Source organism: Corticium candelabrum, chromosome 19 (assembly GCF_963422355.1).
Source record: "Corticium candelabrum chromosome 19, ooCorCand1.1, whole genome shotgun sequence".
In the NCBI taxonomy this organism is placed as follows: Eukaryota; Metazoa; Porifera; class Homoscleromorpha; order Homosclerophorida; family Plakinidae; genus Corticium; species Corticium candelabrum.
Window position 1 is genome coordinate 1289320 of NC_085103.1, and position 27505 is coordinate 1316824.

At 42.5% G+C, this 27505-nt stretch overlaps 5 protein-coding genes and 1 long non-coding RNA gene across 8 annotated transcripts; 2 read left to right on the forward strand and 4 right to left on the reverse strand.

The window, feature by feature from the left end:
* Positions 1-523: 523 nt before the first annotated feature.
* On the reverse strand, positions 524-1926 carry LOC134195011 (uncharacterized). Its single transcript, XR_009972279.1, has 3 exons — positions 1670-1926; positions 1370-1608; positions 524-1270 (listed from the first exon to the last, which is right to left on the reverse strand). It is a non-coding gene; the product is annotated as an uncharacterized LOC134195011 (long non-coding RNA).
* On the forward strand, positions 1915-3037 carry LOC134195010 (ubiquinone/menaquinone biosynthesis C-methyltransferase UbiE-like). The gene is made up of 2 exons (XM_062664005.1): positions 1915-1971; positions 2057-3037. The coding sequence occupies exon 2, from the start codon at positions 2132-2134 to the stop codon at positions 2843-2845; it is 714 nt and encodes a 237-aa protein (XP_062519989.1). The 5' UTR covers positions 1915-1971; positions 2057-2131; the 3' UTR covers positions 2846-3037.
* A 2464-nt stretch (positions 3038-5501) lies between these two features.
* Positions 5502-11599, forward strand: LOC134194885 (cytochrome c oxidase subunit NDUFA4-like). Its single transcript, XM_062663864.1, has 4 exons — positions 5502-5630; positions 5798-5886; positions 5952-6012; positions 11320-11599. The coding sequence occupies exons 1-4, from the start codon at positions 5601-5603 to the stop codon at positions 11371-11373; spliced, it is 234 nt and encodes a 77-aa protein (XP_062519848.1). The 5' UTR covers positions 5502-5600; the 3' UTR covers positions 11374-11599.
* A 2559-nt stretch (positions 11600-14158) lies between these two features.
* On the reverse strand, positions 14159-16383 carry LOC134194957 (uncharacterized). The gene is made up of 2 exons (XM_062663944.1): positions 15738-16383; positions 14159-14420 (listed from the first exon to the last, which is right to left on the reverse strand). The coding sequence occupies exons 1-2, from the start codon at positions 16251-16253 to the stop codon at positions 14280-14282; spliced, it is 657 nt and encodes a 218-aa protein (XP_062519928.1). The 5' UTR covers positions 16254-16383; the 3' UTR covers positions 14159-14279.
* Positions 16384-17375: 992 nt separating this feature from the next.
* On the reverse strand, positions 17376-21408 carry LOC134195251 (uncharacterized protein K02A2.6-like). Its single transcript, XM_062664257.1, has one exon. The coding sequence runs from the start codon at positions 21389-21391 to the stop codon at positions 17429-17431; it is 3963 nt and encodes a 1320-aa protein (XP_062520241.1). The 5' UTR covers positions 21392-21408; the 3' UTR covers positions 17376-17428.
* A 2098-nt stretch (positions 21409-23506) lies between these two features.
* Positions 23507-25245, reverse strand: LOC134194970 (kelch-like protein 1). 3 transcript variants are annotated; one of them, XM_062663960.1, is made up of 2 exons: positions 24864-25245; positions 23507-24788 (listed from the first exon to the last, which is right to left on the reverse strand). In XM_062663960.1, the coding sequence occupies exon 2, from the start codon at positions 24519-24521 to the stop codon at positions 23643-23645; it is 879 nt and encodes a 292-aa protein (XP_062519944.1). In that variant the 5' UTR covers positions 24522-24788; positions 24864-25245; the 3' UTR covers positions 23507-23642. The 3 variants fall into 2 exon arrangements, with proteins under 3 accessions (XP_062519944.1, XP_062519946.1, XP_062519945.1); XM_062663961.1 differs by having other exon boundaries at positions 23507-24793.
* Positions 25246-27505: the final 2260 nt, after the last annotated feature.

Below are 27505 nucleotides of genomic sequence, written 5' to 3' on the forward strand. Positions count from 1 at the left end.
GCGCTCTTCGCGCGCTCTCTGGTCTGGAAATTCGAGGCTAAGAGATAGGTCAGACCCGTATATGGAGAGTTGCGACAACCCGGATTAGGGACGCCATTTTGTGTCCAGCCGACGGTAGTAAAAATTCTTGTATAAATTGTACGAGCATCGACAAAGCTTGAAGTTAATGGAACTTATTACTATAGGCATGAACAACACTTTCCCTAATTTTGAGGGACTTTGTATGTAGAGTATTTTTCGACAGCGGCTCTCTAGCTAGAGTTCAGATGACGATAGATAGGGTTAGAGCTCACTTGTCGTTTTAAAAGATCTCACGTTGCTTTCCTTGGTACTTGAAAAACTAAGTGATGGCATCAGCGGGAAGTGAAACTCGTGAAACTGTGAGATTTGCAGTGGTGTGCGCTGCCTCGGAGTTCGGACTGTCTCAGTAAGTAGGCTTTCCCGATATTACAAGCGCAGCCAGACTGAGATTAGTCAACGCAGGGGCACAGGGACACCTTTAAAAGTGGTTTCTTTATTTTTGATTTATAATATATTAAAAATATACAATATTTTTAATTTCTAATTACCTCTCATGTTAATTACCTGCAATTATGGTCCATGCACCATATAATTCCAATACAATGGGCCTGAGAACAGTGGCAAAAGTAAAATTGTTAGTAAAGTAGTAAGCAACTATCTGCTACCACCGTGATGCTAACCCACCCAACCTAAAAGTGCGTGGCACACCCATGTTTAACTTGAGCAGGCAGTGTGACCTGGTCTCTGATCACTACTTGTATCAAACTTAACCCCTGGGGTAACGGACATTTCATCCATTGTCAAACAGTAACGTTTCTCCTGTTCACAAAGATGCAGCAGTTTTGAGTGAAGATGGTGTATGGTAGAGTTAAAAGAGATGGTTGACAATCTTCGTTGAAGAGTATGCACAGATGACAATGGATGCTGCTGTTTCAAAAGTAGGTTGTATTCAACAGATCCACAAGCACATCAAAGTTCTTAATTAATGGTTGAGGATGTCCAAAGCGTGCCTGTCATGCTATAGGCCTCTTGAAAGAGCGGTGAGCTGGTCTTTTCCAAAAATGCCAAATCTTCCTTTATTTTCAGATTCTGATGCAAAATTGTTCTCTTCTCGTGTTTAGCTTGAACTAGCTCTCTCGTCAGTTTCCTTAATTAATTATTTTGCATTCTAGTTGAGACAGGGTGTCAAGTGAGGAACCTCATCATCACATAATTACTTTTCCTGTATCATCAACTGCAACCACCTCTTCTGCAGAACAAACAAATAAATGTTTTAATAATTGCCAAAGAGAACAAGTGCATTTATTTCATCACAAGTCCAAATTCATATAGTTTGTATATTGCTCACCGTCATTTGAAGAAACTTGTGCTCCCGGCCTCCATAAGAAAACAGTAAGAATGATCCAACGAGACAAGGGGAGCTCTTGATTCCGGATCTAATCTTCGTCCTAATTGAAGGAGACTTTCTCTGAAAGTCAGCTTTGCGATGAGAGAATATCGTCGAAATGGCATACTGTATTTCCTTTCAGTTTTCTCTTCCTGTCGGCTCTGCATGCAATTCTCGAATTGAGACTCGTCAAAATGAGCCTAAAAGCAAAACAAGTAAAGAAACAACACTCCCTAAAAGTTTTCATGCCTTTTACATTACCTAGTAGAGAAATAAGCTCGTCAGAGATGACGCCCAACAACGTCGCCTCACTTTCGCCTCCGAGATCTTCCTTCTTGCAAGGTCTTTTGGAAAGCAACACGGCTTGTACCATTTTTTAGTTGTATTGCTGCATCCCCAAGCGCAACAGCAAGGCTTTCTGCAAGCAGCGACTACACAAAGCGACTATCTCTTGATTTCCCGGATCCGTTCAGTGCGCAACTGGACACAAAATGGCGCCCGTAAAACACGTCACCAAATCGTCATGTCGCAACTCTCTCTCTCTCTATATGGCTCTGCGATAGGTGAGCGATTTTGCACGTGATGGGAGGGGAGACGACCGTATTATAGCGCAGTGATATTTAAATGCGCACTTATCGGCTTCCGTAGGCTGGTCTACTTCTAGTCGCCGTCGGGATGCAGTAGACATAGACGTCCGGTCGCCGGACGTCCAGCCATTTCAAGATGGAAGAGTACACACATGGTCATCAAGCAGGGGACGGTCAAGCCTATCACGAAGTCTCAGGCTTGCAAGAGTCTAGATTGATCGACGAGTTTCTGAAACCGATTCCGGGGGAAACCATTCTTGATATCGGATGCGGTACTGGACACGCAACATTGAAGGTGGCGTCACTAGTTGGAGAGTCTGGTCGAGTTGTTGGCGTAGACCCAGGCGAGAGTAGAATTGACGTTGCTAGAGCAGAGCTATTAAGGCAACCCAGCCTTGTGCCCATTGTCACATACATGAAAGGGAGTGTCAAAGAGGCCATGCCACTAGCTCCTTTTGATGCCGTCTTCAGCAACGATGTCTTTCACTGGTTTGAGCGAGCTGATCGTCAAGCTATCGTCACAGACATCTACAAGTGTCTCAAGCCAGCTGGTCGTCTTGCTATTTATCTTCTAACTCCGCAAACTCAAGCCAAATGTCTAGGAGTGGATGCCTTTCATCTTTCAAAGCCGACTAGCGACATTGAATCTGCCTCTGGGATAAAATTCGATCCACCAGCTGTCTGGTCACACATTCTCACGGAAGCTGGATTTTTAGTGGAGGTGTGTGAGGAGAAAGATGAAGAGGTAAAAGCTCCCAACATAGAGGCAGCTCTTACAGGTTTAGAAATATATGTTCCAAAATTCAAGATTCACCGACAGTTGCTTAGAGACAGCGACATTGAAATATAAAAGGAAAAGTACAGATCTGGAGAGAAAGAAGAAGTTGTGTTCTTTGAAAAATATCTCTATATCCTAGCAAAGAAGCCTCCAATCTGAAATGTATGTCTGGAATTTTCTGGAAGTTAACTACGCCTTGGACCATGTTATAGTACTGTACTAGCTGAGTAGTGGCATAATATAGTAACTAGACTTAAAGGAACATTTCGGCCACATGAAATTGCGCCCAGCATACACCTTGATTGTTGGTTACAGGCAATCAAGTTGAGACATTTGACGCATTTGCAGAGCGAGATATGCTTACGTACGCTTTTAACTGATTAAATGATAAATTCTATTGGACGCGTTTGTAACTCTAACGATTGGGACTCCAACTTCTCGAATATCTACAATAGATCGCAATTTGCAAAGCGTGCTGTTTGGTTCAGTAGCTGAAACAGTTATGCACAACTTGCTCATACTTATCAAGCGGGCAACGCTTTTCTAGCGTGACGCTGAAGAGGGTTTTCTCGCCATCACGTGTAACATCACGTGACATCGACAGCAGTCAGTGAAGTGTTGTGGACGGCGAAACAGATCTGGACGGCGAAACAGATCCGGACGACGAAAAAGATCCGGACGCCAATACCGCAAGCCTCTCTAACCTTTTAGTTGTGTTCATGTGCGACAGACCAAGTATGAACAGGTGTTTTTACCGCACACCGAAGGGGCCCTGTCGTAAGAACTGGACTCAACCGTAACTTTGCGTTGCAGTTCTTGTCACTTCCATCAGCGCATGCAACCATTGCTTTTTACCGCAAATGTGCGTTAGCGCGCGTCTCTGAAATGTTGCGTTAACGCAAATCTCCAAAATGTCTCTTTAATTTAAGCTTTGTCGGCTTTTTGCATCTGCATCATTTTTAGTGGCTCCACACAGTACTATAGACTTGTCGTCTCTCGATAATGTCACTCTGTTCTATGCATGGCCGACAGCCTCTAAGCGCGTGCAATAGCCAAAAGCCAATCTGGACCTAGCTCTTTTTATTTAACTTAAAGGGCCACTGCAGTGCAAAAATCGAAAATTAGTTTTAAGCTAAAATGAAAGATCTACATGTGTGTAGTCTAGAAAAAATATAATTACATTTTAGCACGCGTTTTGAGAGAATGACAGCAGTCCAAAGCTACTTCGCAATAGTATTTCCAGAATGGGGCGGTGTTAGCACAATTACGTCAGAGTAGCGCTATCATACGTACAGTACTAATCTAATATATAAAGCTCAAATCAGGCGCGTACCGTGGCATGGGCTAAATGGGCTATAGCCCCCCCAGTTTTTGTGGGCGTTTCCCATTTTGTCAGGTGAAAACTAGCGTTACGTAGCTTTTTGTAAACGTGCGCGTCTGTTTACAGTCTGGATGTTCGAGGCCATACTGTATATATGTATACGAGTAAACGTAATACTTTGTGGTCTGCATTGTTGCTACTAATACAATTTTTGTCAAAGGGGCGTGTCAGTGTTCGGGTATTTCAGCCCCCCCACTTCCAATGGCCACGGTACGCCCCTGCTCAAATTGTGTGTGTGTGTGTGTGTGTGTGTGTGTGTGTGTGTGTGTGTGTGTGTGTGTGTGCGTGTGTGTGTGTGTGTGTGTGTGTGTGTGTTTGTGTGTGAGTGTATGTGAGTGTTTGGCGGCCACGTTTTTTGTCCGTTTGCAACCAAAATTGGCACGCACGCTCAGCACGCACAGAGAAAGGTTTGCGTAAGAAAATTAAAAAATTATGTACGTGGTCCCCTCTCGAGGGGTCGACCCCCGCGTAAAATTTCTCGATGACGCAAACGCTACACATTCAAGTTCATTCGAACACACGCCCACTCCAGTCCTGTGTAGACCGTATGCATTGTCGTCCTTGGCAAAGCTTCGAGCAATCGAATATCTCTTGCCGACGAAACTTACTCTTCTAGCGCTTTCGTTTCTCTCCAAATTCTGATTGCATTCGCACTAAATCCAACCTACACGTTTTCTGCAGCACACGCTACACGGGGAGTGTGTCGATTTCTATCGAAACAAGCGCGAAGAACAAAATTCAAATTCATTTAGCGCATCCGGGACCTCGCAACAAAAGATTGCACGTGACGTATATCTTTACACTACAGTATCTTGCCCGTACGAAGGACGAGCCGTGTATGCTAGTTATTAATAAGGCGAGTGGTTCAGAAACGGCACGTAGGAGCGACTTTCCTACGCGTAGGGATTCGGAAAGCGATTCGGAAAGCGATTCACAAGATTTTTCGTCGTCGGATTCTCTTGCTGCAGCTGCTGAGTCCAAAGCTATGAAACAACTCTGGCTCTTTCTCAAAACTGTCTAGACAGTGTTCTTCGAAGTGACGTCAGCTGCAAGCAGCTCTTTTTGGCAATTTGGCAAAAGAGGAGCAATTGAGGCAAAAGCTGCTCCTCCTCCTCGCATGATTCACATGCGTTTAGCTTAGCGACTGCGCGAAAGAGCCTGGCTTGCGAGGCTACGTCTGCTGTTCGTTGGCGAGGCCGCCAACGCAGTTCTACGCTTCCTCTCAACTCTCAACACATTTGCTTTGCAATTGAACAAAGAAAGACCCACGTGCACTGTCATACAATCTTGTACGACGGTCACATGTTCCCTCGTTGGTGCATTGTTTTGTTGTGGTTAGGCAAGCACGTGACATGTGACGCCACAAACGAATGTGCAGTGCGCAGTCTCTGTTTGCAAGTCAAGGCTACTGCTCGTTGTAAGTTATTGACACTACGGAAAGTGAAGATGTTGATGAGACATTTGAAGCATTATGAAGTACGTATCGTTGTACTATATGTTATTGAAACTGCGTGGTTGCGGTTGAGGGGCTCCTTTTCTCTCTTTTTGTCTTTTCTGGAGATAACAGAATGAAAACCAACTTGATTATCGAAAATATATAAATGTTTCAGTTGTTCAAGGCTCTAGTTTCTTTTATTGTTTAGATTTTACCCGTTCTTGCCATAACTGGGGTGGGCGTTGCTTTTTCGTTCTTCTACTTGGGCAGATTGGCTCTGAAGAATCCGGACTGCTCGTAAGAAACTATTGTTATTGTCATTCTGGAAGGATTTTATTGTAGTTTTGTTTTGTTAATGTGAGATGGGACAAGAAGAATAACCCTCATCCCTGGTTGAAAATAAGGCATGACGAGAATGTGAAGGTTTGTACACTTTGCTGAATTGTAGTCGTGGTTATAGTTTACTGAAGGTGTGTTGCTAAAGTTTGGTTGGATTGTCTAATGGACAATCTGATGACATGTTTTGCGAGCAGAACTTTAGTATATGAGACTTACTCTTTATTCTTTGGTAATTCCTGTGGTAATGTTGGTTAGACTATGATGGCAGCTATTTTTCGTTTGGATGTCTTTCTGTTTGTGTCATAGACACAACACAAATTAGCCATCAACATATAAAAGTTAGGCGAGGTGTGTGTAAATCTGACTTCATTTGTAGTGGTGTACTTGTGCCCCAACTTATTAGATGTAGCTTGCAGTGACAGACAGGTTGTTCAGGAAATAAAGATAGCAGGAAAAAGTAGCAATTAATCACTAACTGGAAGTACCACTCTGCACTTATAATGTGTAATCCCTACAACAACCAGCCTAGGCTGTGTTCCACTTGTTGCTCTTTAAACAAGTTTAATGTTAAACACGTTTAGACTCTAAAAATGTTTAGTCTCCACTTGTCCATTTATTCTGGGCTATTAAAAGAATTATCTGGGACTTTGTTGTATCGTGCGAATTTGTTTCTTGTGCACCAGACAGTAGGAGATCGTCTTCTGGTCGTCTGAAAAACCATCAGAGACACGAGTCTCTGTCTTTGACGAAATCGTTCTCTCCTGACCTTGTGCATCAGTCTACGCACTCTCTGACATTGCCTAGTTCTGTCTTCTTCCAATAGTCTCCAAAGATAGAGAAAGAGCAGCGCGAAAGAACTACCATCCATTGTCGTAGAATGCGTGTTTCTATCACGTGACCGTTAAAGCTAAACCCCTTTACTTAAACGGCTTTCGTTAAACTACCTCCTAATCATGTTTAGCAAAGCTGTTTAGGCTAGTGGAGACACAATTATTCTTGAACATGTTTAGACTTAAACAGGTTGTAAACATATTTAAACTCTAGTGGAGACGCGCCCCTAGTCTCTTGACTTTGTCTTTGTGTGTCTGGAAAGATGGGATGCTGTTTTTTATTGGTTGTTGCTTTAACAGCAAAGCAGCCAGTGTTGATATTTCAAGTCTTATATATATATATATATATATATATATACATGTATATATATATATATATATATATATATATATATATATACAGGGTTTTCGCTACAGCATGCAGCGTTCTCCCCAGAATATCTCAAAGATGTGGCAGTGTAGACGTGGCTAAATGGAAACGAACTTGTGGGCATGATTGTTCAAATGTGGGCGTGGTCATCTGAGTGGGGTTTGCTGGCTTTGTGGTGCAGTGCTAGAGCAACATAGGGTGCTTGTCTTCACGTTAGTATCATTTGAAAGAGCAAGGTTTTCGATGTTTAGGTGAGCGGCGTAAAATACAACACACATAAAATACAACACAAGTTTTTGCATAGTGAACATTGTTGTGTATATTATTGTAGCCTAAGATGACAAAAACCTTGAGATCTTGAAAGCCTAAGCAGCAAATTAGGCGTGGTTGCTAGATGTCAAAATGAAGCAGTGTGAGTGCAGTGATAGTATGTAGACTTCACCCTATAGTCTGACGTGGCCATCCTTCTAGCTAAGTGGTAGATTTCATTACCTTAATTGCATTTCTAAGGAAACGTGATACAGCTAATTAGTTGTCACTGACATCAGAAACAAAGATCTGCTTGCTTTCAGAGGTCGAAGAGTCATCCTTACTTACTTCTATCACTTAGCCTCTCTACTGCTTATTTTACAATGCCATCATGGGTTTTATAATGCGACTCTACTTTCCTAATTACATGGTCAACGCATTTCTTTCACTTCTCAGCAGTCAGGGTTTGGATTCCTTCCTTGGCCAATCTCTCAATTACTGACATTGAGAAGTCCTTGTTGTTCCCTGCAACTGGAACTTGATGGTTATTTAGCTTACACAATTGTAATTACCCTAATTCAATTTCCATTTCCTCCCACTGGGCAGGCCAATCTAATGTAGAACCTACCCACAATTCCCACACTGCACCTATTGTTGGAATGGACTTTCCACAACAACAACAGGTGTTTTATTCATACAAGAATCGAAACCACTGGTCTCTCATTTCTTGCCTAACACATAGATAGTAAGGCGTGGCAGTTATAAGTCAAGGCGGTCATAAGTCAAGGCAGTCATACGTCGAGGCGTGGTGGCATCAGCAAAGGGATGGCAGGAATGGGCGTGTCATTGTAAAGTTTAGGCAAGGTGTAGCAGGCCAACATGTCTTGAGATGCCTGGGGAGAACAGTGGCATGGCAGTGTGATGCAACACTATGCTCCAAGAAGAGGGCGTCACACTCAGAAACAGTAGATAGGAGTCCAATGTTTATAGCTAAGAATGTTTGAGAATCCCATACTACTGAAAAATACTACATTACTTAGTAAAGGTGACAATAGCCACAAATCCAGGCCCTTACAAGTAATGCAGGATGATAGCGTCGCTCCAAACGTAGAAGTATTGTGATTGCAGTCTCGGATGTGCTGCCTTTGATTTTATACCGGGATGCCTTTCCAGTGACCTAGAAAGCACAGCTCTTGTCCGGGAAGTGTAGCACCTAGAATCTACTCTAGACTAGTCATGCTATTTGTGAAGCAACAACAGTGGTCACGTACGTCAACGCCTGACTAGACAGACTGTCTGTAGTGTCGTCCAACTTGCGCACGCACAATTTAAGAATGTTGCGAAGAAGGGCTTACTAGCGATCAAAGTTGATTTCCTTGCCAGGAAACTTGAACGTTATTACACGCAATAGTCACAATGCAAAATCTACCTCACATGAGACCGGCTCAAGTGCGCATGTCCGACTTGGACCTTGCAACTGTAAAGAGCACGCTCTATGTGTCATGGACACACCCATTCTGGCTCACTCCCAAAATGTCTAGCAAGAACCCTGATATATACTGACACCTTTAGCTCTATCTCGTGCTTTTGTGTATGGCTACATGTATACGATCTCAAGTCTACAACACAAGAACAAAATGCTATGCTTTTGTTTTGAGGTTTCCATTGTTGTTGTCATGCTAAAATGGCATCAATAGGAAGGCATAGTGTGAAACCTGACACCTCTTCTGTCATTAGGGAACATTCAGAAGATGGGCCTATCTAATCAGTGCAGACCTGGACCTTGCCATTCTACTACAGTCAGACCATGTTTGTCCCTCGGGTTTTTGTGGGACTAATGTGACTGTTGAAGTATCAGTAACAAATTCACAGTGACATGTACCTTTGTCAGAAAGTGAGGGTGTAGAATTTTTGGGTGTCAGAATAAGGCCCTATTTGTTGCATGCCTGTTTCTCATCACCTGGGCTCTCAAGCTGATGGAGTGGGCAAGATCTGATTTGGCCGATCCTCACCAATGTAGACCGAAAATCGGACAGGGAAGAAGTCGACACGTACGATCCATGTGCTCTTGTTGTATTCCACAGACGCACTACATGAACAATGGCGTAATGATAAAATCAGTGTAGCCTGTCATTTGTATGCGGGCGGTTGATGAAAAACAGACTGTCAAATAGGGACCTAACAAGGTCAGACTGTATGTGAATGGGGGCTTGCTTGTTTCTCCGGCAGGGGTTTGTGTGAGTTGGTTTGCTATGTGTGACTGTCCTACTGTAATCAGGATATCGAAGCAGAGCCTAGGGCTAACTAGATGAGATCCCATTCTTTGCTCGGGCTGATTAGATTATTGATGGTTAGTTAATTACACTTCCAGATTAAAGTCAGGGACTTGGAAACAACACAGATGAGAATGTTTTGTGGACAACAAAATTAATGTTGTTTATTGTGCATGTACATGAACTTATTACCGTATAACTTATATTTTTATGCACTATTGTAAAGTGGGTTTGAGACAGTCTTGCTAAGTGAACCAACATAGTCACTGAACGAGTGTTTGGATACAGCCGGACTAATTAATTTTTTATGCTTGGATTCACCAGTCCAGTTTTGAGATTGACCAAAATAGAAGTAAAATCTGTTATGCATGCGCAACGATATGCTTTCTGCAGAAAAAGACTTGGTAGTACATATAACAGCCTACGACTACGTATCAATGACTTAGCAAGTGTTAACACTGCACGTGGTCCAGCGACTGTTACTGCATTTTGTTTGGTATCAGTGTTTTCTATTCTATAGTCCATTCGAACAATAGATGCAGTGTGGGAAAATTACCTGATCTTGGTATCCCGGGCACTTACAAACATGGAAATGATACCTCCGGAACGCACGTCAGGAGGTGGAGACACTGGTGCATTCTAACAGTCAGAATGATGCTCAAATATGTTGGAATGAGCAGCTTTTGGAATATTACATATGTAGACTCCACCCCAGTCGGACAGGGCCCATCTTATTCTAGCTAAAGAGTAGATGTAATCACCTTAATTGCATTCCTTAGACTAGATTAGACAGCCAATTAGTTCTCAGTGACGTCTCCAGAGTCACAAGCGAACTTAATTCAGAGCTTTAGAAGACATCCGCATCTACTTTTGTCAGTAGTATTTCTGCAACTGTTCTAGAATGCCATCACAAGCTTGTAATGAGTGTTTACATTGTGTTTTAGCAGAGGTCATTGAAGTAGTTACACTAATTAAATTTTCTATTTTCTCCACTAGACAGCCCAAACTGACAAAGTCCACATCCACAATTCCCACACTGCATCTATTGTTCGAATGGACTTTAGTGTCCATTTTGTTATCTTACGTTTGTATGCAGCGCAATGAAAAGTGCACATATTTGAATGTCAAATGATCATTGCTTTATTTTTTTCATGTCCAAATATCCGAACATCAAGATTAGTTTGTCTGGTCTGAGTGACATGTACTGTTACTAAAGGCAGTTTATTCTGAAACAGAACTACATTAGAACCTTGCTAATTCGAACAGGCCTGTGCCAGGCCCTGTTCGGATTATTGATGTTGTTTGGAATACAAAAATGCATGATCTTGAAGATCAGACCACCTTAGACACCCAACAGTACATTTACATGTGTCTCCCTAGGTCATGTTGTGGTAAACGACAGAGCTGCAGCTAGCGCATACTTCTAGATACTGTGACAGTCAAGATTTAAAAGTCTGATACGTGCATTTGCTTAAGACTAGATAACTGCTTCAATGCACATAAACGTGGATCAGGCTGCATCGAAATTTTTACTATGCTAGTACACTTTTTACTATTTATACGAGTCATAGAGCTAAAGGTAATTCAGATTAGCAAGTTTGTACTCTACAGTCAAGCATGAGTGTATTGTATTCTATTTTACTATATCATTCTATGTTGTGTTTTGTAGTTTTTGACATTCCAGCCAAAAGCAAACTTCAAAGATGAACGTCCAAAGTTCTAGTGTTGTAACATCTAATTAAAGCAATCAAGAGACGTGAATCCTACGTGTGACACTTGGTTTTTGAAGTTTCTTGTGATTATGGTCTTATTGCAACACGATAATCTGCTGAAAGTGCATGTAGCCATGTCACTCGAGGCAATTACTTACTGAGCACACAGTGTTATTGTTTGATCTAAATTGTATTGCAATATCTTAGCAATATTTATTCTATGCTGGTTGATCAGAAGTGTTGAGTACTGAATGTAGGCACACATAGTACACTGCTATAGTACACTTCTACAGTACAATCCCGGTTATCTCGACACTGATTATGCATACAATTTGATAATCCAGACAAAATTGTTTTTACCTGAAAAGCACGTCTTTTTCTTGTGTTTCGTGTGTGCCATCGTTCCAACATGGAAACCTGTGAACCTACTTCACAATTGGAACCATACAGGACTTTTTCCATCTAATCGTTGTACTGTATGTGTAGACGTGTTCCGGTGTTGACCTAATATTGCTCTATATTAATTAATTGTATTTTTAATTATACATTTTTTCATTGTGTATGTGGTACTGTACTTGACTGTCAAATGTATAACTAAGCCTCAAGGAAGTCACCACACTGTCATTCCATTTATGCAGACTTTTGATTATCCTGACAATTTGGCTTCTGCTGAAAATGTCTGGATACGTACTGTAGTGCAGAAACTGTAATTTTCGACAGCCATGTTAGTGTGTACTTTTTCTCAAAAATTCTACTTACTAACGGTCATCCATGCACTTTAATTTTGTATGTTTTAGAGTATGTGTGATTTGGGTTGTTCATTTGTTAATCTTGACGAAGATACTAAAATCCAGCATTTCTGACACTTTTTCTCAAACAAGTTGTGGATGTTTTGTTTTTGCTCTGAATCATTGTCATGGTAGTATGTAATGAAACTTGATTTTCGTAATCCACAGCCTGAAAGTGATAAGAACAACTTTCATGTCACAGTTTTAAAGTGAGAATGGTTTAGAATAATGGCTGAAATAATTGTGGGAGACTAATGGCATCTATTTTTACTTTATTGGCAGTTGTAGTGTTTCTATATTCAAGTTGCTGTTGCAACTCAGAATGTGGACATGGTAGTGTGGTCTTTTCTGACTGGTGTGAGATTTACAAATGTCCTAACAGGTTAATACACAAATTGTCGATGAATTTATAGAACAAATAGCCTCAGTACTTCTCATTGAGGATGTTAGTGTAGATAACTGCATCTTGTCATGTCATACACTTGACCCAGAGCAGCTGTCTTAGTGTGCAGTCGTGCCTCTGTTATGAATATTTTAGCAATTTTTACTGTCAATCAAACCCTTGATTGTTGGACTGTTTTATTAGTCGTTGATGTCAACATTTTATAATATGTAATTTGGATCAGCTGTTCGTTTTATTTGAAAATGATGCTAGAAATGTAGCATTTCTGACACTGTTTTATGTAACTGTAATATGTCACATAAAGTTATTGTGGACACAGGACCCGGTCATTTTGGTTGTTTAATGTTATATATTATAGGCAGTGACAGTTTAAAATGAAGCAGATATTCCAAGTATTATGACAACACAATAGTCTAATTCCTTGTCATGGTTTATTCAAATGTGTTTGCTATTCACATGATGCTAGATCATTGCCTCTATCTATTTATTTGTTCAGTTGGCTTGAGTGAGCTTTATTCAGTTTCTAGTGTATTATGTTTGTCTCTCAGCCTGGAATGGAGACTTTATTGTATGGTTAGTGTTTAGGTACAGCAGCTTCAGCTCCCTTCTCAACAATCTGGTGATTTTCTGCTATTTCATTACTCAAGGTGTGAAACGCTAGGGTGCAGTAATGCTTAGATAGACCAATGACCAAGAGACTGACCAATGACCAAGAGACCGACCAATGACCAAGAGAACGACCAACAACACGTGCTACGGTTATAGATTGTTATTCAATTTAGTTGTTAGTCTGATTTGGTTTTCCAATACACATTTGCTACAGTTAACTGAAGGGATAAATTTTGCAAACACGATATACACATGTTACAGTTGGAGGGAAGAGAAGAGTGTCTATAACTAATTCCAACCCAGACCATTTCATTGAGTAGGTACAATCAGTATAGCCACTGCAAGGGCGTCATGTGGATATCCAAAGTGGGGGCTCATAAGTAAACCTGAACATGTGACGTCATAGAGAATACCTATATATTAATATTTAATTGACACAAAATATGGGCCTATTGTAAATTTTCAACAATTACGTACTCAGCGATAGCTACTTTTAAGTTAAGAAATCACATTTAACACAAGCTATTTCAAGGTGTCTTTCACTGAGTGCAGCAAATTGCGACACAAGATCATCTACACTACTTTTCAGTTCTTTAGTTGTCAATGAGAAATCTATAGTTTGCGACCTCGAGGAACCATTAGCAGTGCCCGGTTTATGTCTGTACTCTCATTGCTTACTTATAACATGTCGAAACTAGGATGGTTTTGGAGAGCCTATCCTAGCCCAAAGTGAGTGACACCCTTTGCCACTATAGCCTATAACTGTATAAAACCTTCTGACAATCAGTTATAATCAAATCCTAGTGCATACTCGCACCTAAATGTTTATAACATAGCATAATGGCAAGATGGTACTTAGTACATTGTCTTGACAATGACCCCAGAAGAGTTGTTTGACAATATGCTAACGGATAATGTCTTACCTATTTGTCAATCTTGCTGGGAAAGTCACCAAGCTGTTAGTGCCTTAAGTATAAATCAGGATGCTGCACATAGTCAGATGTTTGATTTTGTTATTGAATAAACAACATAAGCACAAAAGTTATATGAGAATGATACATACAGTTAGTGCATACATACATCTAAATACATAACTGCACTGTACAAAATAGTCAATCTATTGAAGACTACGACCAATGAAAACACCCACTGCAAGTGCTGCTATGGCAACACCAGCAACAAATACGACTTGACCCGTTGAAATCTTTTGCGGAGCCACTTGCAATTGCTGCAATTCTTCCGACTCTCCTGGGCCAGTCTATAATAGAAAGTAACAGGAAATAAGCTTAACTTTGAAGTGACTTCATAAATTTATGGTTTCTGATTGCAATGCAGTTAATAATATAATATACGAGATATGCAATATAACATGAGACACATGGATTACATATAAAATATAATGTATAACATATAATGAAGGATTGAGTAGTCAAAACGGCATCTCAGTCATGGCTTGGTCTACATATATGTCTAAATGTAAGGCTATTCATGCCCCACAGCAATGACCACATAACTTGAAATGCATGATTCATTGAATGACCACATGAAAATTGTTTGTAGCGGCAGCAGTGTTTTCCTCTATCTTTTGGTGCAACGAATGAACTCATTTATTGTCAAAGATTGTTGCAGATTTCTTGTAAGCAGCTCCCCATAAATTCCAGTCTAACATTACGTCGTCTTGCTTTCACATATGGATACATCATACACTGAAATGCAGCATTTCATATGTGATATATGTGTGTCCTAATGCAACTTCTGTCCTCTAGTTGCTCTACTTCTCTTCCTTTAGCTGACCATAAAAGACAGCTTTGGGTAGTTTAAATTATCATCAGCTATACAGACATGTCCAGGCCAACAAAGTTGAGACTGCAGAGCACGCTAATTCCATTTCAATGCTGCTTTTGTTCAGGTGCAGAGGTATTTTGCCATCTAGAGTACTGTAGGGTTCTTTCCAAATAAGTTAATGTGTATGTATAGGTTATTAGACTCAACCCAGTCTCTCTCCGCCCTCGTCATTTCCTGGATTGTCAATAGGTTATAGTATGATTAGCATGCTATACGGCTTTTGCAAGCATGAGGGTGGGCGAGATAAAGCTAAAGGTTATAAACCCGCTTCGAGTGCTGGTAATAGCCATATAGCTTGCTAATCATATGATAAGTATTTCATATCATGGTCACGTGATGTGTATTTGAAAAGTGATAGTGTGATAGTAAGAAACCATTGCACACTTGCCGTACGGCACACTTGCCATGCAATATATCATATAGACCAACTAAATACGCACTTGTGACTGGTTGCACATCACATGACCATGGTCTGATTGGAGTGCAGTTCCATTCACCCTCACAGCCGGAGGTTTGTATCTCTAGCATTTCTCCTGTAACTGCCTGACTGTGTAGATCGTGGCTGGTTGTCAACAACTGCATGCATGGTCTCATTGATATAAATATATTTTAATTTTTATTGAGCATAGAAATTTAATAAATATATCATCAAACTGTACGTATACTAGGACCTTAGTAGTTAGTACTAATGTCAGTATTTAATAATAAGTAATAATTAAGAACACCTTACCCATCCACCACTGTCTGCAATCCAGCTCCACAGGTAATCTCTGATAAACCTGCTCACCCATGAAGTGATGATGCGGATGAGACGCACGACGTTGGCAGCCAGCGAAAGGACCTTGGAGGCCAGTTTTCCAGCCAAAACGAGTAGGCCTGCCACTCGCGTCCACGTGATCGCACGACCAGAGCGAAATGCCACGTTCCACGAGGCGTCACGAAACACCTCGTACGCGTGCTGTTCGTTGGAAACCTTCAGTCTGTTGATCGTCTGCTTGAACTCTTCGTCTCTCCCCACCTCGTCTGTGATTCGACAAATTGTATTCGCTAGCTCTTCGATTAGTGATTGTCGACCATCGCGTTGGATCCCAGCTGCTTCGATTTGGTTGGATTGAAATCCATCTTGTTGCAAAACAACGCACATAGCTCCGTAAGTGACATCATTTGTTTCTGTCTCGTTAAATTCTGGCTTCTCAAACAACGAGGACGATGAAGACGACATTGAAAGCGAGGGCTGATCATCCATTGTATTTGATATGGAATGCGCAGCACAGAATCAAACTAGGAAGTAAGTAACTGTTTTGGGAAAATTTTGCTTAGAATGATGTCATATCAGTCTGTACAGGGAATTCCCCTACTAAAGCGTCAACGAAGGACGTTTAGCGTGCGCGCTTTCAAACGCACATACGTTAGCACTGTTGTTGAAGAGTTAGGTCCTAGAGCAGATCTATGTTATTACGCTGAACAACGGCTTAATTAATATAAGATACTAGCCTCGCAAGCCAGGCTCTTCCGCGCAGTCGCTGAGCTAACCGCACGTGAATCACACGAGGAGGAGGAGCTTTTACCGGAATTGCTCTAGCGCGAGAAGAGCCTGGTCGCTTTCGAGAACGTCATAGTGACGTGCGACCCCCGATCCGGTTTCATAGCTTGATAAAGCTAATTCTATTAGGTAAGCATGTAGGTATGAAAGTTGAGAACACGCGACATCGCTTCACGCACTTGCTTGTTTTGCACGAAGTACGTAGTTGACATCATCGTTCGCTTCTAGTACGTATGTAGACAGCTCAGCCATGTAATATTCTGCAGTGTCACGACTCCTTTTCAGCATTCAGTTTCGCCAACAGCACACCACCGAATCTAGATCTGCAGCGCGGTAGTTTGAGAAATGAACTCATTGTACGCGGTTAGTGTATATATGTAGCAGTCAGAGTCCGTGCATTGAAACAAGTCGTACGTAGTACGTACACGTGCAACTACAAGTCAACTCTACACTTCCTGAACATGGTAGGTCTACTGCACTGCTGTTTTCCCATGCCTAGATGTTTCCAGTTCACCATGAGGATAGTCAATATCGTACAAAAGTGCTGCTTGATGAGTCGAAAGTACCGTCACATAGACTGCGTTAGCAATACACGCCAATCTGATCATGACGTGGAGAGGTCAACAAGCTCTAGGCCACTGTTTTCATGAACCATTGAGTGAAACTGGGCCGGCAGTTCTCACACCATTTCCCCCACAGACTATAGATGTCAGAGTAGACGTGCAAGAGTGGTGAATGTAGTATCAAGCGATTGCGGTTCAACACGGAGATTGCCGACACGTGGTCTATTGACTGAACACAACTCAAGACAAAGCTACGCATGCCCGTACCCGTAGTTAGTATCCCGTATTGGGGAACGCCCACTACATCTCCCCCTTTTATAAGTCCAACCTTTGAGGGGGGCGACTTACTCTACCCGAACTCGTAATTACTGGACTGTCCATAATAGACGTTCTAGGTTCATGCACCCGTACACTACAGTCTGGTTTTTCTGAAGTCTCTGCCCCTTGCTGAACAGGTACACTACTCCGTGACACTGGTTGATCTTCACAAGGTACTTGGCTTTCTTTTGTTACGTCTTGAGACTGCTCTGTTGATGTTTGTGAAGCTCCTTCTTCTAAGGTTATTGGTCTCAGACTTCTTCTGTTCCTACGGACTTGCTTCTGTGGTGTGGTAACTATGTAGGACCTTGGACTAGCTGATGCAACTACCGTGCCATACTGGCGTTGATCAGGCACCCACACCTTCGTTCCCGGTAGGAGTACTGCAAGATCCTTTGCTTTATGGTGTTTGTCAAAATCTTGTTTCATTTTGTTCTTTGCTCTCTCTTCAGTATTTCTAAGAGCACTGAGATCTGGAACTCTCGGTCTCAGTTGGTCAGGAATCATTGGGACGTTCGTTCTAAGCTTCCTGCTCATTAGGAGCTCCGCTGGACTGAATCCATTGTGCAAGGGCGTAGATCTATATGACAGCAATGCCATATAGGGATCGTCTCTCTTCTGTAACAAGGACTTGATAGTTTGAACAGCGCGTTCTGCCTCGCCGTTGGCTTGCGGAAAGCCGGGACTGGATGTCACATGTGAAAATTGGCACTCCTTTCCAAACTGTCTAAAAGCTTCTGACGAAAACTGAGGCCCATTGTCGGAAACAACTATTTCCGGGAAACCGTGCCGAGCGAAGATAGACCTCAGATGGTTAATGACCGCTGGAGAGGTTGTAGATGAAAGTAAAGCAATTTCCACATACCGTGAATAGTAATCAATCACTAGTAGGTACGGACGACCACGCCATTCAAACAGGTCCATAGCAACTTTCTGCCATGGGTATGCTGGAAAAGGTGTGTAGACTAGCGGCTCAGCTGGATTTCTCCTTTCTCTCGCACACGTAACACAATTGGCGACTAAAGCTTCAATCTGTGTACTGATCCCTGGCCACCAAACAGCTTGTTTGGCCCTCTCTCTACATTTGGAAACTCCTTGATGACTACCGTGGAGCGTGTGTAACACTTCTGCTCTCATTGTGGGTGGAATGACTATTCTAGATCCCCTGAGAAGCAGTCCATCGTGGATATGTAATTCATTACGAAGGTTCCAATAAAGTCTGGACTCTCCTTGAAGTAGATGCGACTTTGGCCACTCGGTTGTCACATATGTCTTCGTTTGACTAATAGCTGTATCTTCATTCTGCAACACTTTGATCTCTTCAAGTCTCTTCTCTGATGCAGGTAATGTCTCAGAGAATAAAGACGTGAAGTGTTCGACTTCTTCTTCTACAATCTGGTCCACCTTGCTCGGAGTTAGGATTGGTTGTCGAGACAAAGCATCCGCAGTGACAAGCTCTTTCCCCGGTATGTGACGTATAGAAAACGAAAATCGGAAAAGACGCATTCGAAACCGTTGAATCCTTGGCGGGAGATCGTCCAAACCTTTGGATCCTAGCAGGGGGACCAGAGGTTTATGATCCGTTTCTATAGTAAAGTCTCTTCCAATCAGGTAATGCTGGAATCTCTCCGACGCCCAAGTTACAGCTAACGCCTCTTTCTCGATTTGCGCGTAGCGACGCTCTGTTTCTGACATCGATCGAGATGCATAAGCAATAGCCTTATATTTACCGTCTGATTGCTGCTGTTGTAGTACAGCGCCTAACCCATACGACGATGCATCAGCAGACAGAATAGTTGCCTGGTTTGGGTGGTACAGAGCAAGAACTGGTACCGTAGTAATCTTTCGTTTGATTCTTTCGAATGCCTCGTTTTGCGGTCCACCCCAATGCCAGTGACTCTTTTGTTGTAAGAGCGCACGTAGAGGCTCCGTGATCTCAGAAAGATCTTTCACATATTTGGCTTGATGGTTGACTAATCCCAAAAACCGTCTTAGTTCTGCAACGTTCTTTGGGGTAGCCATCTCAGTGATAGCACTGACTTTCTCTGGATCAGGCTGAATTCCTCCTTGGCTAACTATCTGTCCAATGAACTTCACTGACGGGACTGAAAAGACGCACTTCTGTTTGTTTAATGTAACTCCAGCTGCGCGAAGTTTCGTGAGAACTTGTCGAAGTCGCTGGTCATGTTGTTCTTGGTTAACCCCAAATACCAGTATGTCGTCAACCATACAAACGACACCCTCCAGACCTTCTAAAATCTGGGACATTCTCTTTTGGAAATGTTCGGGCGCCGACGTAATGCCGAAGGGTAGCCGGTGAAAACAGTATCTGCCGAAGGGAGTAATAAATGTAGTCAGCGGAGATGACGCTTTTGAAAGACGCACCTGCCAAAACCCTGAGTTGGCATCCAGTTTCGTAAAGACTTGGGCGTTTCCCAGCTGTGCTAATGTGTCTTCTACTGACGGAAGGATGTGTCGTTCTCTTCTCACACTCTGGTTAAGCTTTGTCAGGTCAACACAGATACGGACGGTACCGTTAGGCTTGGGTACCACTACCATCGGCGCGCACCAGTCTGTCGGTCCCTCCACTTTGGAAATGACGTCGAGTGCTTCCATTCTAGACAATTCTTCCTTGACTTTAGGCAAGAGGGGTATCGCAATCCGACGAGGTGTGCTCAAGGCAAATGGCTTGGAATTCTCTTTCAGGCATATGTGATATTCGTCGTGAAGGCTTCCCAACCCTTGAAAAACATCTGAGTATTCTGTAACAATGGATGGAACTAGCTTATCTGAACGCACAGACTCGATTCTAGAGAGTAGGTTCAACTTCTCAATAGCAGGTCGTCCCAGAAGAGGATTACTGAGGTTCTCCACCACGTAAACTTTATCCTCTACACTGCATTCTCCCTTTTGTAAGCGACAGACAAAATAACCAGTAACATCCAGTAGGTTCTTATTGGGACCGTGTAAATTCCTATCAGGTGCTGTAAGGGTTGTGTTCCACTGTTTGTTGAACCTGGAGAACAGTTTTGCCGGTATGACGGAAACGTCTGCTCCCGTGTCTATCTTGAATTGTACTGGTGTGTTTTTGATCAAAAGTGAGACCATCCAAGGACTACTACTACCAGGCGCAGTGAGAGCTCCGAGGAAAACCCCATTTTCAGTATTATCAGTATCAGAAACGACTTCACTGACGAACTTACTACGGCATTGTGCGCCATAGTGGCCTATCTTCTGACACTTTGAGCATTTGGCTTCCCGTGCGGGACAATTAGCCCTGTTGTGGCCTGGCGTACGCCCACACCGTCCGCAGGTTTCCTTGAAACTGGTTGTAGTCCTTGTCTCTGTTGGCTTCTTCTTACCCTTCTCAACGGCGCTGACATCCTTGCCCAGTGTGCCGCCCGTTGGTTCCTCTGAGAAATGACTGCGTAGCGTTTTCTGTTGTTGTTTCACTGCTTCTGACTGCCTAGCTGACACTACTGCTTTCTCCAGCGTAAGTTCATGATCTAGCTGTAATCTTTCTGACAGTTTCGAGTCTCTCAAACCAACTACGATACGATCTCGAATGAGATCATCGTGCAATACGCCAAACTGACAGTGCTCAGCTAGAGTATACAGCGATGTTATAAACGCGTCTACTGGCTCACCCTCTCCTTGGGATCTCTGATTGAAACGAGCTCGTTCGTAGATAATGTTTCTCTTCTTTACGAAGTGGCTCTCGAACTTCACTTTTACCTCGCTATAGCTCTTCATCTCCTCTCCTGACAATGCTAGCAACGTGAGTACGTCCTCAGCCTTTTCTCCCATTGCGTAGACTAATGTAGAGACTTGTGTCGGACCTTCCTTCTTGTCCAGCCCTGTGGCTTCTCGGTACCGCTCGAATCGTTTGATCCACCTCACCCAGTCTTCTGGATGAGTAAAGTCGAAAGGCGTTGGCAACGGAAACGTCGAGTTCGCCATCTGTCACCATGTAGTATCAAGCGATTGCGGTTCAACACGGAGATTGCCGACACGTGGTCTATTGACTGAACACAACTCAAGACAAAGCTACGCATGCCCGTACCCGTAGTTAGTATCCCGTATTGGGGAACGCCCACTACAGTGAACAGTTCTACGTCGGTTTCAATTCGCGCAAACCTGCAGATCAGTTCAGTCGAAAGAAACGTTGCTGGAGAGTGTAGGTTCAGCGGACCAGTCCCATGTAGACCATTCCTACGCTCATTATTCACCAGCACTTTGTCCATCAACAGCTTCACTGGATTTCGTGTTCACGCGCTCTCCGCGGAGGCTACCTCTCTGCTTCATGTATCAGCGCAATTACACTAACAAGCTCTTTAGGAAATCGAATTAGCCTTATGCAAGCTATGAAACCGGATCGGGGGTCCCACGTCACTATGACGTTCTCGAAAGCGACCAGGCTCTTCTCGCGCTGGAGCAATTCCGGTAAAAGCTCCTCCTCCTCGTGTGATTCACGTGCGGTCAGCGACTGCGCGGAAGAGCCTGGCTTGCGAGGCTAATAAGATACCAGCTGTACACATGTAGTCTGTCTATAGTATACGGGTTTATCTCCATGTAACCTCTGTTTGTAGAAGATCAGAGAATAGTTTCTACGTGATTTGTTGGAAGTTGCAGTTACTGTTACACAGGGTTGCCGTTTCCATGGTGATGGACAAATTGTGACTCCAGTCTGGCAGACAATAAGAAATGGTAATTAATTAAATGATAATAATTTTTAATTATTATTCAGAAATAAGAAGACAAACTCTTCTCTTATTATTGATATGAGCTGTCCTGCGCTGATGATAACATCTTCAGGTAACATCCTGGGAATTTGACAAATTACAGTGATAGGTGTAAGGGGCGGGGTAAGCCACATGTGACAGCTTCACTTGTATTGCACGGTGGCTGGACATCATTCCAGGTCATCACAACCAGAAAGCAGTGCTGTTTGGATCGAGTCAGAAGCTGTGTAAATTTATGCCTTCTTCAAATTCATATCATGCATGCAGCATCGAGGCAGGGTTTGCTTCTGGTCCTTAGGAGAGAGTTTATGAACCAGAGTGATCTGGTTGAGCATGAGATAATTACCTAAAGAGTGTCATTCACGTAACCAATGCCACCCATATACTATTTAATATATGGTTATATAGTATAAGTATGAGAGCAGTCTGTGTTATGTTAATACGGAGCAACAATAGGAACAAAATATCTAATGTTGGTTCTGTAGCATATTCTGACGACATTACTTTAATGTCAATGTATGACCAACTCGGCATAGTATGCTGCAGAATATGCTTGTACTTGAGAGAATGGCTTATTCTTCAATGACAAAAAGAGAATACCGATTTACCAGTAATTGCATGCAGTGGTAGCAAGGCCAGCACTGCTGTTTCACTATCTTGCTGTACACTTTGTAAATTTTAAGGCAAAGCATTGTTTCATCCTTATGAAATATGCATGCTAAAGACACAACAGGGCATCATCTTGCTCGAGACACAATAGCTACGGCATTGTTGGGTCAAAAATGGAAATGCAGTTATAGTAATGTAAACTGCTGATAAGACAACACAAACATGATTTGAGAGACTATGATTATTTGTACAATTTTTAGCAGAGTAGTACTAGAGTCTATAGATGTATTTGGATATTCTGTATCCTGCAATACTTGAGCAAATAGATAATTACAACATTTAATTAATATCGTAATGCAATTGTGGCTCCCAAATGTTTTTTGGGGCCACAATTTTAGCCCCTTTGTCCAATTCCAATAGCAATCCTGGCTATTTCTCTTTAAACATCAGTGATATAATTCTCTCTTAAATAACTTGTTTTTGCGATGTGATCTGCCCATACACGATCCTCCAGTTCAACCCTTGCAATGAGCATGCAGCAAATCTATTAGGCAATTCTTCTTGACACTCACTCAAACAACAACAAATTATGCTCTTTTGTGGGTGACATGAAGCACAAAAAGTGAAACAACATATTTAGTAAATTGCAAAAAATAAATTACTAATTTCTTATCGCACATTTCACTGGTCTGCATGTATGCCTATGTGCCATGTTGTGCACAGTTTCAATGTGTGAATAACAATGCCAGTGTTGGATATTAAATCTAATTAAACAACTCACAACTGCTGAGCAATATAAAATACACAAACGACTACCAATTACGGCCACAAAGACAATATAAAAAGCAGTTTTACTCATTTCACTCAAATCTCAATAATTCACAAATAGAAACACTATCAAATGTGTCCCGACTGCTGACATAAGTTAATCCTCCCATCACCACTAGAGTGTCATCATCGACTGTACAAGCTCCGTGAAGAAACCTTTCTTCAGTCATTGCTGGTAGTGGCAGCCATGAGTTGAGAGACGGAATCAACACTGAAACCTTGTTGCTGACCGGACTGTCGAATGTACCATCAACTCTCCCACCTAACATCACTAGCCTGTCACACAGCGATGTCAGCGAACAGTAGTATGTAGGTGTAGCTGTTACACTGTGCTGACTGGTGTGGTCATTGAGTGAGATGCACTCGATACTATTCAATAATTTTACTCCATCTGATCCTCCTCCCACATACAACATTTTGTCTATGACCGTACAAGAACAAACACGCCTCTTGCTGCTCATCTTCTTCCTGTCACACTCCATGCCTGTGTTGATGTCATATACCAATATGGTCTCTTGTACGACACGATGGTCATCCATACCACCAACTATGTACACGTGATCTCTATCCGCTGTAATACCATACAAACACAATTTGTCACGTGATGGAATGTCAGTCACATGTTCCCATTCCTCCTTCTCTGCTCTGTATATTCCCATGCTCTGCTGACGTCTGTCATTGTAGAATGTACCAAGACATTCATTTCCTGCATTAAAAAGACTCTCAATGTTATCACCACATGCATTATGTCTATTGTCTACAATAGACCACTTGACATGGGATGAATAAATGTCGATGATTGATAACTGAGTACTAAACAAGTCAGCAGAAATAACTTTATGTTGCATTGTTGCAACGCGATTCAAATAATCTGAGTGACAAAATAGATACTCGGCCATCATTTCGGTCATTTCAAACTGTTTCCACTTGTATTGGATGACATCAGACCTCTAAACAAAACCACATACGACTCACTCGCTCTCCTCTTTTTCTACTCTCAATTTCACTTACCCTTTCCATCTCCAGTCCAACTCTCAACAGTCTCTCTCCTCTCTCTTTCTTGTCTGCTCTCTTCATTTTCGTCATCAAACTCTCGCTCTCTCTTTTCAGTCGTCTGTTCTCTCGAACTATTGTTCCTTTGTCTTGTCCATCCCTCACACCAGGCTGACCAGCATCTCCTACTCTAATCCAACACAACACTTACAGCAACCGCCACACCTACAGATCACGTGCCATGTACAAGTCACACCCACCTGCTGCATTTTTCACCAGTTTTTCTCCAAGATCCTTCAGACCTTCAGTCTCACTAACAATGACAGCAAACTCAACGCATTCGCACCAGCTTCTTGTCATCATTATCTCTAACAGCAAAACCGCTCCCTCCCTTCTACTGTCACGTGCTTTTCTCTCTATTTTCTCTCTATCCATCATTGATATAATTTCTCTCTTGAACAACTCGCCAGTGATGTGATCTGCCCATACACGATCCTCCAGTTCAACCCAATGAGCACGCAACAAATCTAGAGGGCGACGATTCGCTACATGTACAGATGATCGCGAAATGCTACACTCGCCCGACGTCATGTAGAAAACAGAAACGCATACAAATTTGGTTACGCCTGGCAGCAACGTGGTCTGAATTTCATTGTCGCGCATGCTCAGTTCACAGCGCGCTCTCCTTCCCTTCACCTAACCCTAAGGTTTTTTGCAGTCGTGTTTCTGCGAGTTGGAGCTGTCTGCCATGCGGTTTCTTTTTTTGGCGCGCATTTTCGACGACCCGGTGGACAGTTGCGCGTTGAGTTTGTGTCGAAAAAGCGTGCGGGAGCGGCGTGTTGTACGGTCATGCGTTTTCGCTACTGCCAGCGGCCTGAGACGTTGTCTTGTGGCGTTTCGGCTGTTCTAGGTGGGTTGGAAAGCTTCAGCCGTGCAGTGAGAGCTTCACACGCTCGTTGCTAGGGGAACCTCCCCGTCATTCAACCTATCTCAGTCAGTCACCATTTCGCAGCGCTGGTGGTGTCACGTGACCCGACAGCAAAAAAGAGAAGCAATTTCCTTGCGTTTGAGAGAATCTCTGTGTCTCAAATAGCAGGAAATATTATTTCTCTGACATTTCTGTTGTTGCCACGACATTCTTTTTTAGCTTCTGAGTTCAGCTGCTCAAGATAAGTGTTTGCTTCTTTTTCAGTCGCTTTATTTAGCTACGAATAACTTTTGTTGCCTCTGCTGTAGTGACTGCCACCAAGACGATGATACGGACGGTAGGAAACGGTGACTTCTTGTACTGCATTTGGAGTTCTGGTTCGATTGCTCTAGCTATTCATCCATGTTTGGACCTTTAGTTGTTGTCGTTGTCTCGTGCTGATAGAGCAGCTACAGGATTGCCTTGGACAGTTACATATCTTAAGCGTTGTAGGGGATATTGTGTCTATGTACATATTCTTACAATAAATTTACAACGCGTGTGCAAACATGTCTGGTGTTACAACACGTGGACCTATATCTGCATACTTTCTTAACAGGTTTTGTATACGGGTACTGTCAGTAGGAGGAGCTACACCAGCGCGATTCATTTCAGTTCATATAACCTAATGACTGATCATGAGTAGGACGTATTTTACGGGTAGTATAGAAATACACTGATGAGAGAAGCTGAACGTTGAGTCAGTCTGTGGAGTTGACTCTAGCGATGTATCTAGATGCGTTGAAGTTCGTTCATTTACAGACTTCCCTAGAGTACTGAGTAGTAACGACTACGTACTACATGAAGCAGAATCAGTAACCGGCTTGCTGAATGTGACATTTGGTTTCCCATGTGCAAATAGCTGCCGGCACTCTATTGTTAAAAATATTGCTCTTTGTTGACCTGATGTCACATTCACAAGTGACTGCAGTGCTGCACTTGTTCTTTCAAACTGAACTAAATCATCTACTCCGTCTAGCTAGCTCGAAGCAATGACCCTGACTCATGTAGACAAAATCAATAGCTCGAGGTAAGTTCAGCCCATGCAACTGACTCTGCTTCATGTTGGCTCACAAGCTGATAACTATAAGATGTGCACAGTGTTATCTACCTGTCCCATCAGCTTGAAAAATGACTCGCGATTTGTCCAGCAAATACTTCTGCATGCATGTTTGCACTGATTTTGTGCTATTTGCGATCAAAATCGATCTGGATGTACTTTCCAAAACGACTTATGTTGTCATTTCGTATTGTTTTTGCGTTACTGATGACTTCCGACCGTGATTGGGTTTGAGGCAACACTTCTCAATCAGTTGTGTGTTTGCAGCTGCTTTACATACTGCTGCAACGTATCTCATGGTGTATTTGGCACTTTCTGTCTTTTCTGCACCAGACTTTCACTTAGACGACTGATTTACTTCATCTGGCCATCTTCCTTGCTTTTAGCCACAGCAAAGATATGTGGATATAGCTATCCCATCTGGTGGCCTTGATGCGCATCAATACCATCATCAGCTCATAACGAGGTAAGAATACGTATTCATAACCACAAGAACAATTCTGCAATATGTGAGTATTGCATGCTGGTGAGATCAAACATAGATAAAGTAGATGATTCAGCAATGATTCAGTTACTGAATCATCTACACTATCCAGCTCGAAGCGATCATTACACCCTGACTCGTCTAGACAAAATCAGCAGCTTTAGCCAACTTCGTCTAGTGTTTGAAACTGACTCTGCTTCCTGCTGACACACAGCTGATAAAAGATGTGGTAGTTCCTCTCTTCAACAGCCTGAAAAACGACTTGCGATTTCTGCAGCAAATACGTCTGCATGTTTGCACTGGTGACGCACTGATTGGGATCACTATATAGCAGCACACACACACACACACACACACACACACACACACACACACACACACACACACACAC